The 12,874-nt window shown below is 39.8% G+C and overlaps 1 protein-coding gene across 1 annotated transcript; it reads right to left on the reverse strand.

The window, feature by feature from the left end:
• Window positions 1-907: 907 nt before the first annotated feature.
• Window positions 908-9,090, reverse strand: sil1 (SIL1 nucleotide exchange factor). The gene is made up of 12 exons (XM_056383582.1): window positions 8,987-9,090; window positions 8,487-8,602; window positions 7,055-7,187; window positions 6,778-6,886; window positions 6,577-6,682; window positions 6,337-6,414; window positions 4,912-5,007; window positions 4,667-4,788; window positions 2,279-2,375; window positions 2,024-2,188; window positions 1,764-1,928; window positions 908-1,666 (listed from the first exon to the last, which is right to left on the reverse strand). Exons 2-12 carry the CDS (start codon window positions 8,595-8,597, stop codon window positions 1,463-1,465), a joined length of 1,386 nt encoding a protein of 461 aa, XP_056239557.1. The 5' UTR covers window positions 8,598-8,602; window positions 8,987-9,090; the 3' UTR covers window positions 908-1,462.
• Between the last annotated feature and the right edge of the window lie 3,784 nt (window positions 9,091-12,874).

Genomic DNA, 12,874 nt, shown 5'->3' on the forward strand with positions numbered 1-12,874 from the left:
CTGCAGCAGCATGTCTGACATGAACACAAAGAGACTGGATAAGCTGGTCAAAAAGGTTGGGTCTGTGCTTGGCAGGAGTCTGGATTCACTCAGGACTGTTGTGGAGAGACACATGCAATGTAAGATGGAGGCCATCTTAGACAATACCAACCATCCTCTCCACAACATTCTGGCAGGACAGAGAAGCAGCTACAGGTGCAGCAAACATCTCATCTCACTGTGCTGCAGAACAGAGAGGTTCAGGAGATCCTTTGTTCCCACTGCCATCAGGCTATACAACACCTCAGCCAAAGGAAGTGGACTAATATAATTATTATTGTTTATTTATTATTAACTTTTTTTCTTTTTGTTTTTATTATTATTATTATCAACAATGAGCTAATGGACACATGAATTTCCGCATGGGGATAAATTAAGTATCTATCTATCTATCTATCTATCTATCTATCTATCTATCTATCTATCTATCTATCTATCTATCTATCTATTATGGTCATATTCTGGGCTGTTCTGGTGCTGGTGAATTACATCTACAATGTTGTTCCTGTAAAGTGCTGTTGGCTGTGACACATTCATCAGGTCTCAGCTCCTATGGTGAAATTTAAGGATGACAGATTTTCTGTAATAGACACTGCAGTTAATAAACACTGCAACATCCTAACTTGTAGTCACAATGATGTGACTGTAAGTCAGGATGTTGCAGTGTTTATAAGGTTGCAGTGTTTATAGGGCTCATAACAGCAACATCCAGGTGAGAGAAAAAACTATCCAAAAGTAAAATGCCAATAGGATTATAGCTTCACTACATTTTACTTTTAACACTGAGTCATGCCTGCTTTAGTTTAAAGGTTACCCTGCAGGGGATCCACAGACTCATGGGATGTTTGTTCCAAGAAAGACAACAAAATATTTTTTAAACATTAATTTAATTTAAATATCAAAATAAAATAAAATATTCCATAGCCATGCACTCTGTTTTCAGAGCAGATATTTTGACATGTGGAATTCATAACATTAATGACGGGTTTATTGCATTTAGGTGAACCTCTTCCAGGGCTCTGGTCTTACAAGGTCACTTAATGGAATGGGACCATTATTATTTACACCTGTATTTTACCTGCTTCGATAAATCAATATGTCTGCTGTGAAGAGGGTCTATGTTAACCACCCCCACCCCAAAAAAACATTCAGAGGTCATCAATGAAGCTTGGTTTGTCAAATTCATTCAATTCATTTTCTGAGGAAAAGTACCTGGAACTATTTTTGGTCGAAAAGCGGCTTCTGTGTCAGTCTGTGTCAGTCTGTGTCAGTCTGTGTCAGTCAGTCTGCATCAGTCTGTCAGTCTGTCTGCACCAGTCAGTCTGTATCAGTCTGTGTCAGTCTCCATCAGTCTGTGTCAGTCAGTCTGTATCAGTCTATATCAGTCTGTGTGATCCTCTGCACAGTGTGGTCACTACGCTGGTCATTTCGTTTTCATTTTGACTTGCAGTGCATCTATAAGTTCTACCAACTCTGTGAAGTAGCTGTTCTCCTCTCCCAGAATCATCTCAGACTGGACCATGTGTTGGTACTGGTCTCGGAGAGACAGCAGAGAGTCCATCAGAGAGCTGTCTGAGCGGTACTGGTCCAAACACATCGGAGCCATCGCCAACAGAGCCCGAAGAGCCTGAGAGAAAAACGTTCTTAAAGGTTCTTATAGGTGAATACTGTTCCTGTAGCACTACGGCTGATTATAACCTGTTAATTATCAACATTTCTTTTACCTTCTCTCTGTAGTCATGCTCAGTGGACTCCAGCAGCTGTGGGACCAGACTGCACCAGCCCTTCTCCAGCAGCTCCCCATCCAGGGACACCTTAGAGTACTGCCGCACACGCTCGTCATGAGCAGCATCCAGGACCAGGTCCAAACCTGCTTGGGAGATCAGCTCCTGTTGGAACAGACCAGACCAGCCTCCCCATCACCAACAAATCAGAGTCAGAGTTCTCATCCTGGACAAACTTCACACACAGGTTGTTGTTGTACCTTCTCACTGATCATGTCATACAACATGGTGACAATGCGCAGTCGCAGAACTCCGCCTCCATCTGCCCTGAACAGCTCTGATAGGACCTGAAGTCCCCCATGTGACAGGAAGTTGTGTTGTGCATAGGGGAAGTTACGTAAGAGGGAGGCCACAGCAAATAGGACCTGAGAAGAGGACAGTCACAGAGGACGTTAAAGCTCAGGTGAGTGTGTTTCACCTCGATATGTCGCTGTGATGTCAGAGGGTGTCAGTACCTTCTTCTTCACTCTGAGTGGCTGAGCAATGGCCAGCACGGTCAACAGTGTCTGCAGAGCACCACTCTCCACAGCTTTCACTTGGACCACTGGGTTACTACAGGACAAACAGCTGTTAGACAGCTGACAAACAGCTGGATACAAACACAGACACCAGCTCAGATCTGATATCAGGGGACACAGAGACCTAAGAACAGGGCTGCAGTGGAAAAGTCGAAATAATCTCCTCTCTAACCACTTCTCCTCGATGGAAAACGGCATGAGGTCAAAGATGTGAAGAGAATTCATAAGGACGTAGGAAAAGAATCTGACTGCACTGACACTAAACTTTTTTTTTTTTTAAACTAACTTTATTTATAACATATGGAGCATAAATCCTCCTTTACTAACAACAAAACAAACAGGATTGAAATGTTGAAATAAGATGACATGAAAGAAAAAAAACAGATAGAGAAAGTTGAGCCATTAAAATAATAATTAAATGAAAATAAACTGTGCAAGAGCTCAGAATAAATTATATCCAGACATAAGATTATAGTTTCCTGTCATAGGTGCTTTTGACATTTCTATACAATTGTTCACTAGAGAATATTCATTTTTAGTGCTTTGCACAATGGGAGTGGATTTAGTGAAACAACATTTATGTATAGGCTATAGTATTTAGTTATGATGATGATGATGATATTGTTATTGTTAAATTGGTATAAATTCAACCTGCTTGTTCTTCATGATGACTCCTGACTGATTTAAAGAGTGTAAATCTATATTTATGGATTTTGGCTTCAGTCGATCAGACAAGGAGTTCCATCAGTTTTGGATCATGTCACAAACATAAAACAGTTTCTCTGTTGTTTCTACATTTATGTGGTTCTGCTATGGTTAAACTACAATGGTGCTTCGCTTCAAATGTTGCTGCAACAAGGAAGTGGGACAGCATTTTCTCCTTTCCTTTCATAAAGGAAGGTCCCAGCATGAAACCCTATGCTAAGGAGATAAAATAGCATTGAAGCTCCTTTCCTCATCATTTAGAGAAGTGGACCAGCTCTTTTAATGGCTGCTGCTCAGATACTTCAGCTCATGTCACTGAGTTGGAACCTCTGAAAACTAGAATCACCTTCTGGTGGTTGTTTGCCTTCTCCACTCAGACTAGTTTCAGGTTACATTCCTGTTTATCCAGAGTCATAGAAAATATGAACCATACGTGTGAAATTTTGTCATAATTGCTGTGAAGTCTTGTGTAATGGCTAAAAAGTGTTTTCTGAGGTCACACTGACCTTGACCTTTGACCAACAAAATCTAATCAGTTTGTGCTCGAGTGGACATTTGTGCAAAATTTGAAGGGGTCCTGTTTTACCTGCACTTCACTCTGCCGCGAGAGGTGCTGAAAGCAGGTTGGTTAGCACCATTTCCCAATTAAAACCAAGAAAAAGTTTCATAATGTAATGTATTTTGTGTCAATACATTTAAATCCCTTTCCTATATTGACACCATTGATAATTCCTGAGGTAAATGTTGTCTGTAGCTAAATGTCTAGTTACCAAATTAACAATGTTCCTTAATTAGCTACGCTTAGCTAACAAATTGTTTAGTTTTCCGATCTGTCGATTGACTGGAAATGTAAAATAGGGTTGTGTATGTGTACTAAGAGCTTACATCCCTATAATCAATATTTTGGTTGGTATTTGCATATAAATAGGACAAGATGAGGAGACTGACAGAAAAAGAAGAAGAGAAGGTGATTGAGATGAGAGAGGAAGAGGAGGTACTGCCCACTGTGCCCAGGAAAGGATTAGCATTATGCCCCTGTGCTAGTCAACACAAACAAAAACTGAATGACCTGATCACATTCAAACAATGTAGGCCTAATTACCCCCTAATGCCCCCAACCCAGCTAGCAAGCGCAGTTTTGGACCTCAGTATTTCTAAAACCCTGGGTACGGCCATGGCAGCAGCATTTAGGCAGGCTGATTTGCTCCATCTACAGTCAGCATTTTAAACTCACACAGAGGTGTAGGTTTGGTTTCAGACAATGAACAAATAAAATTAAATGAAATCAATAATTTCTTGAAGTGTGTTATTGTGTTCTCCATATTAAATGTAGTATAAAAAAACATTTATAAACATCTGTGCTGTAACCCTTCTTAAAACTGCCAGACAGTTTACAAAGCACTGGCAGCTCCACTTCTTGTAGCTCGTTAAGCCTGATACTAATTGAAGGCGTCTCTGATGAGTGTGTCAATACTCGCATGTTCACTCATGTGAACTGAGGTGAAAGGACAGTGAGAGATCAATCAGCCTAAAACTACACAGGTGTGCAGCTGTGATGGAGACGTGTGATGTTGAGCTTTTAGTCAAACAGTAGCTGAACACAGTGAAGAGTGTTTGTACCTGGATAAAGCAGATCCCAGAACAAAGGCAGAGTTCTCCTGCAGTCTCAAGTCAGAGCTGTTCAGACCCTCTAGAATCACTTGGAGACCCCCCATGGAGCAGAGAGTCTGAGCATTGTCCACCTAACACACACACACACACACACACACACACACACACACACACACACACACACACACACACACTGAATCTGCAGGTTTTCATGTTTGTCAATGGGTGTGTGTGTGTGGTGTGTGTTGTGTTACCTGGTGCACCAGGTACTCCAGCTCTAGCAGGATGTTCATTCTCTGCTCTGCAGTTGAGTTGCTGCTGTTGAACTGTTCAAGCAGACGCCTCATTATCTGCACAACACCACAAACTTCATTCACACGGGGCTATGTGAGGTATCTATAGTGAGTGTATTACCTGCAGCAGATTCAGATCAGCGCTTTCACAGCACCAGCTGAGTGATGAGCTGCTGTGGGCGGGGTCCCCAAAAATCTTTCAGTCACTTTACAAAAATCCCAGAAGAAAAATCCAATATCAGTAGAAGTTATCACTTTATTTAGAATATTTTCAGCAGTTTATCTTCAGTAAAACAGCCCTTTAGTCTGGCACTACCTGGAGCTACTGCTTTGATAGAAGGTGAAGCAGTGAAAATATTCTAAATCAAGTCTGCACTAAAACTGATATTGGATTTTTAGTTCTGTATTTTTTAAGTGGCTGAAACAGGTTTTTCTGTGACACTGTCCACAGCAGCTCATCACTCAGCTCCTGCTGCTCATCTAAAATGAATCTACTGCAGGTAAAACACTGAGTGTGTATAAGAACTTCACACAGCCCCAAGTCAGATAACACCAACATCACAGACAGACAGCTGCTCCATGGTCACTGTGATGAGGTAAAGCTTCCACCTGCACTACAGGAAGCTGGATTTAATGCACAGATGAAAACCATTATCTAGGCTCATTTCTGAAAGTACGCTGATATTAAAATAAATTCTCTTTCCAGACATGTCTAAAAACTCTGTAAAAAATTCATATTTAGTTTAATATGGGTTCACATTAAAAACTGGGTCTGAAGCTCATCTACTCTTACTTCCTGGTTTTGAAATCTGGATCAGATCTTATGCCCCGCCCACCACCTGCTTGCTCTAGGTGGACAAGTGAAAGAGCAGAGAGTATCAAGATGGTTGGTGGAGGAAACATCAGAGAGACTCAGCCACATGTTTGAGCCTCAGTCAGACCCAGACTCAGATGAGGAGTCTGAGACCAGAACCAGAGACTAGCAGACGGATCAGAACGGTTAGCGTAGTTAGCATCTTTTATTTGTTTATGTTGTTTTTTAGCAACTGGCAGGGCCTGACACAGTGTTAGTGGTTCTGCTAATGCAAACTCTCTCTCTCTTTCTCAAACTCTCATGGTCAAAGCAAAGCAACTCATGAATGCTGATGCATATAAATGACCTTGTTGGTTATAACAGAGTAATTGTACATCATGCTTGAATTACAATTACAATACCTACTATTACCTTGTTTTATTAACAGTCATCACACACGGATGAACACAGATATCAGTATCTGTCATAAATTAATATCAGCTGATTGGTCAAGGTCTGTGTGATTCATTGTGGACAGACACTGAAATACTAACTGACTCATCAATAACTGAGACTGAACACCGATGATGTACCTGAACATCCGTCTCCAATAGTAGGTCCAACTGAGCCATGTCCCTCTTCAACTCCTCTAGGGGGCGGTATATAGACGCCTGTAGATACACACACACACACACACACACACACACACACACACCACACACACACACACACACACACACACACACACACACACACACTTCAGTTTAAGTGCGATGTGCTGTGTTAGTTTGTGTGTTTGGTCAGAGCTTGAATCATCAGTCTTGTGTTGATACCTGCTGGTCTGGGTCTTTGCTCACTGGGTTCAGGTCTTCCTTGATCTTCTTCATGGCCTGTTTCAGTTCATCAGGACTGAAGAAGGACCCGGTCTCTTTTGTGTCCCTGGGAGAGACAGACTCACTGATGATATCATGTTCTCCTGACACCTGGTACACAGTGATAACAGTGTGAAGATCAGGGTCACTGCTGTGTCGTACCTTTGGTGCTCCTGGGTCCAGTATTTGAGCTGCTCCTCTCCTAGTCTGACCTCCCTCTGACCTGTCTGCAGATTCAGCCTCACATGAGAACCTGCTGGGACTGCCTGGCCTACACACACACACACACACACACACACACACACACACACACACACACACACACACACACACACACACACACACACACACACACACACACACACACACACACAGGTCAGTCTAAAATTGATACAAATTTGACTGTAACACAGTGTCCATACAGGATCCACTACAATACCTGGTTTGAGTGATTGCCACTGCTCAGTAGGTTGGACCACCTTTAGATTTACCTCCTCCTTCTCCTCCTCTCCATCACCTCCTCCTCCTCCTCCTCCGTCTGTATTCTCCACCACAGTTAGGGCAGAGTCAGACTGCAGAAAATCAATAACAAAAATCATTGTATCTTTGGTGAACTGTTTCATTTTACAGTGAAAGGTTGATTTCCTTCCCTAAAACCAGATTTATCATGTGTGTCTGTGTATTAGTGTTTGAGACATAGGTGTGTTTTAATTCCCAGTACTGGTCTCAGATCAGTACAGAGGACTTCCTCCTCAGTGTCTCTCTGCCACATCATCCTGTTACATTACTGTTAGAGACAGGACATTAAAGACATATGAAGGCATCAGTTTTACCTCACTTGCCTCACAAGAGATTAAGTTCCAACATGCAGTGGGGTCCAAGAGTCTAAGACCACTTGACTCTTGGATCCCACTGTATGGCTTTCCTCTCACAGATGCTTATACAAGATAAGAAATAAGACACTGTCATTGTGGGCAAACAACGAAATTATGTTTATCTGTGACAGGATACAGAGCAAGATAAAAGATAAACAGCAATAGTGAGTAAAAACCATAAAGAAGTACTGCACAACAGTTGTAATACAGCTAATGCATCTTCCTGTCTTTGAACGGATTTCAACATAAAGTCCCAAAGTGGTGGAGATAACCAGACAAAATTTGTTTGTATTCTATGATGAAAATACAAATACAGGGCTACAAAACACTTCATGCCATCATGCCAAATAGGGCAGAAAATTAAATATATTTAGAATAATTTCAAAACAGCAATTAAGTCTGGATGGCCGCACCACATGATATTTTACATAATAACATAATAGAAAAATTACAAATAAATAAAGTTTTTAAAAAGTTAAAGTGAGGACATATATGGGAGATTTACTACATATATATGGCATCTTTTTGTGAATTTAAACCTTTTTTTAACTGAAAAAAATTGGTTCTGGAGAAGAAGCTCTCTCAGTCTGTTGTTTGGGTCTTTGATGGTTCTGGATCTCTTTCCTGACTACAAAGGGACAAACAGACTGTGACCTGGGTGTGACGCGTCTCTGCTGATGTTGAAAGCTTTAGGTTGGTAGTATGCACAGTGATCAGGCTTGGGAGCCTATTTCTCACAATCCTCTGTGCCATTTTCACCACCTGGACCAAGTCCTTCTGCAGCTGACACAGCATACTGTGGTACAGTGGCAGAGAATAAGCTGAGAGGGGGGTTCGGCCTGTTCAGATCCCCCGTTACCTGTGATACACTCCCTGCAGAGATGAAGCGTTTAGTTTACAGGAATCCACACACCTTTTCAATGGTGAGGCATGATTCTCATCACTGAGGTTTATTAAGAATGTCAGGGATTTAAAGTATAACCCAGTTTAACTCACCTTCTGACCATGAATCCTGTTTATTTGATGGCAATGCAGCACCAGGAGAAGAGCCAAGCAGCTGAAGCAGCTGAATGAAGTTCCTCTACCACAGCTGGAGATCATCGTCATGGAGACTGAAACACAGGAGGACACACTGACACCTCAGCATTACTGTCCTCTGTCCTACACACAGCAACACCTGGACCTTTTGCAGACAGGATGACCCGCACACCAGTCTCCATTCACAAATCTGATGTTGTAACTCTTCCTTATCTCACTACTCAACACCATATGTTAGCACTGGCTCCTTCAGATTGATCACCACTTTGATCAACAGTTACCATGTTTTCATAAAAGTCCAGATTTTGGTGTGTGTGTGGTCAGATGAGATGTTCAGTGATAGTGACGACACAGCTGTACATACTATGAACCAAGCGCTACACAACAGCTAGGATGATCTTCATGTGACGGCAGCTGACGTTATGATGTCAGCGAACAGACGTTTCACACAAACTTGCCTGTTTCAGTGGAATCAGGAGCTGAGTCGCAGCCAGATGTCAAGTCGTCACAAACACACTGACGGTTCCCGAACACCAGGAGCTTTTTATACCCAAAAGGCTTCCGTCACTGCGCACTCGACTTTTTTTCTTTTTTTTTCACAAAACTTTATTGAACGACTATGAGTAGAATATACAGACGGGTGCTCAGTATCTCGATCTGTGCTGATACAGTATCGAGTAGGTAATAAACAATACATTATATAAAAATAATGTGAGGATATACAGAACAAGTATATTGCAAAATTCTGAATCATACACAAAATCAATGAATAAAACAAACAACAAATATAAATGACAAAGGGAAAAGGGGATATTTCTCTTTGAATAGTTCTTTATATATTTTGACAGTTTTGTTACATTTAACTGAGTTTAAGAGTTGTAGTGTTTTAATGTACTCTAAAAATTCAATTGAAAATCTGAAGAAATTGGGGGAAGTTTTTGTAAATCTGCATTTGTGGATATGAAATTTGCCAAACAGAATCAACAAGTTAACTATAAATTCAATTTCCTTGTTTTCGTGATCAAAACAAGTGATGACACTTGAACAGTGAATTTTGACATTATATTTCGTTTTACCCAATATATCTCTCAGTCTGAGTCCAAAAGGTTAGCGAACTTGAGCAGTGATAAAAGAGATGAATTAAAGATTCAGTTTCGTTATCACAGAGCGTACATTTATTTTCAATATCTAAAAGTTTGGATAAATATTAATTAGTTACATATATATTGTGTAAGATTTTAATGTGCACTTGTTTAACTTTATTGTTAATACAGAATTTGTGTGGCAAAAGCCTTGCTCTTTGTCAGTTAATGTCTGTAAAGATGTTATTCCAAAAAGCTTTCCCTCTGGGGCTCTGCGCACTCGACTCTCATCATACAGCCGTCATTCTTTCTGACGTGTTCCATTCAATAGCAGCATTTCTAAATACTGCCGCCTGCTGGTGTGGAGACATATAAGCTTGTTTTATTTGTGTGGCCTCCCCGAAGAGCAAACGTGTATCAGAGACAGTAGAGAAACCGAGGTAAAGCTTCAGGGCTTCATCTAAACCTGAACAAGTGTGAATTGATGGCTATTCATGATCACCCCCTAGTATCTATTCAAGGCATTCCAATTAAAAATGAAGTTAAATATCTGGGTATTAATATCTCTAAGGACTTATTAGAGAGAGAAAACTAATATTGAAAGCATTTTGATGAAAACTAAAACAATTTTGAACTTGTGGCTAAAAAGGGATTTGTCTATATTTGGGAGGATTTCATTATCTAAAATGGAAGCTTTATCAACACTTACTTATCCAGCATACTCTTTGGCTATCCCTGCCAATATGATTAAAAACATCAACCAGATTATTTATAATTTCATTTGGAAAAATGGACATCATTATATTAGAAAGGGTTGCATTGTTAAGTCAATAGAAGAAGGGAGATTGAACGCAATTGATTTTGATCCCATGAATGGAACCCTGAAGCTTAAGTGGTTAAAAAATTTTGTTACTCACTGTGAACATTTCTGGTTTAACTTACCCTCCAAAATATTCATGGATGTTGGAGGTGTTAAATTTTTGTTGAAATGTGATTTTGAGATCAGGAAACTGCCAATTAAGTTATCCAAATTTCACCAGCAAGTCCTCCATTATTGGAAACTAATTTATAAACACAACTTTTCTCCCCACAACACCCCAATCTGGAATAATCGATATATATTAATAAAAAAGAAGGCCTTTTATTTCAAAGAATGGATGGAGCAGGGGATTTGGTCTATTCAACATCTTATGGATGAGAGAGGTAACATATTAAATTTGGATGATTTTACTCACAAATATAATCTTACATGCTCCAGAAGCAGTTACTGGGCTGTGATTAAAGCGATCCCACAAGCTTTCATCAGTATGATTAAGGGAACTTTAATGTACACGCCGATAACACCCAGTCTGTGTACCCTGTCTATAGAGGGCTATTCCTTTTTAGAGAAGACATGTAACAACAAATTTTTGAGATCTACTCTCACCCAAGAATACTTTCCCTTGTCTCTGAAAAGAAAGTTTCATTTGCAGGAATACTCTGCTTTGATTGCTAAGAGAATTAGATGTAGGTTTTTTGGCTTTCCTATTCCCCCTAAAGCCAAAGAAGTACATTTTAAAACTATAAATGACATTTACCCCTGTAGTGAATTTTTGAGAATTAAATTCAATTTAGACAATAATGAATGTGCATTTTGTAAAACAGAAGTAGAAACACTGGAACACTTAATATTTTCTTGTAGTGTATCTGTTTTGTTTTGGAAGGACTTCAAAAATTGGATATCCTATAATAATATGAATATGCCACCCCTGACTTACAATAGTGTTAGATTTGGTTTCGTAATGGAAGACAAAAAACTAGAATATGTCATTAATAACTTACTTATACTTGCCAAATATTTTCTACACAAATGTAAATTCTCAAAAACTACCCCACATTTCACCATTTTTTGAAGGAGCTACACCTTTATTTTGAGTGATTAAAACTCATGAAACGAAGAAAGCCCTATTGCTATGTGAATATTTATCAGATCTTACTTTTATTTAATCCCCTTATAAGATATGTAACAACAATTATTTGTTTTATTTTCCTATTATTGTTCCGTTGTGTTATATCTTATTTTTGATTGAACCTTATTCATGGAACACTATGCTCAGTTCTGAACTGAATGATGTTTGTATTTGTAATTGAAGATGCTTATTGTATTTGCACTTTGCAATTAATAAATAATAAAAAAAAAAAGTAGAGAAACCGAGACGCTTAATTTCCGTTTATTTCCTGTATCTGTGTGACGTAAGTTTCTCCACCTCCCCACCCCTTTAGGAGACCGGAAGCAGGTCTGAGGGTATTCATTCCAATGGGCAAAGTGAATGACATCACAGATTCTTTTCGCTCCATAGTCACCGAAATAGATGGTGGAGCCAGTTTTCACAAGCCGCAGGTCTTCATAACATTTTGACATCAAAGTGACATTTTTCAGACGATCAGATCCGGAGAAAATTAACTTCATTGGAGACCTGCCTCTGTCTCAGTGCCAAGCTCTCACAAGATCTGTCAACTACCAACATCGTTTGCCAACCGATGACAAGATGTTTATATGGACCACAGTTATTTTTGGATTGACTTACTTATTCGTCAAACCATCGATTAAACTTCTGAAACTTAAATAAAAATTGTTTCATTGCTTAACAATTGCTTAAATAGATTATTAGCCTATTAAATTGACGTGACTTTGAACTGGGCTGATCAGATGTTGTTAGTAGATTAAAAAAAACAGCGGCAAAAAAGGCGCAAATTTGTACTGTATCCCTGTTATGTCGTCTATTGCTGTAGGCTATTCTTTTGGCAGGGACAAGTAATCCATAAATTAGGGTTAAAATGCCCGAGCTTTGTGCAGCAATAGGCTGTAATAACAAGAAAAACAGATCCGTCTTCTTTCCCAAAGGATGCAGAATTTTATTTCTGTTTTATTGAGAACATTGAGAATAAAAAACAATCTCAAGTAAAAACTTAACTGAACAACTTGCACTTGTATTGGATCATATTTGATCAGGAGAATCTATACTCTGACACAAGTAATGGTGCAGTGTACTTTCTCCAACTCTGTAAAGGAGGATCTGAAGTTCTTACAATACAAACGTAGAGCACGTTATGTGTCAGTGAAGCCCTCAGCCAATCAGGATAAACTGCTGTCGTCACAGAGGTGGTTCTCAGTCGGTGAAGCCGCTAGAGAGAGCATCAACGCTGAAGGCGCCTTGCCCCCGCGAGGTTTTTATATCATATGACATAGTGACGTTGCGCAGCGCCGGCGAAAGTCGGACAAAT

The sequence above is a fragment of the Seriola aureovittata genome, chromosome 8 (genome assembly GCF_021018895.1).
Source record: "Seriola aureovittata isolate HTS-2021-v1 ecotype China chromosome 8, ASM2101889v1, whole genome shotgun sequence".
In the NCBI taxonomy this organism is placed as follows: domain Eukaryota; kingdom Metazoa; phylum Chordata; class Actinopteri; order Carangiformes; family Carangidae; genus Seriola; species Seriola aureovittata.

What these genes read in the sequence shown, in the direction of transcription:
- sil1 (XM_056383582.1), bottom strand. Translation starts at nt 8,597, where the DNA reads ATGACGATGATCTCCAGCTGTGGTAGAGGAACTTCATTCAGCTGCTTC. An exon ending in CTGGGATCTGCTTTATCCAG is followed by an intron (nt 2,376 to 4,666) that starts GTACAAACACTC and finishes TTTGTCCTGTAG; the next exon opens with TAACCCAGTGGTCCAAGTGA. An exon ending in AGCATGACTACAGAGAGAAG is followed by an intron (nt 1,667 to 1,763) that starts GTAAAAGAAATG and finishes TTTTTCTCTCAG; the next exon opens with GCTCTTCGGGCTCTGTTGGC.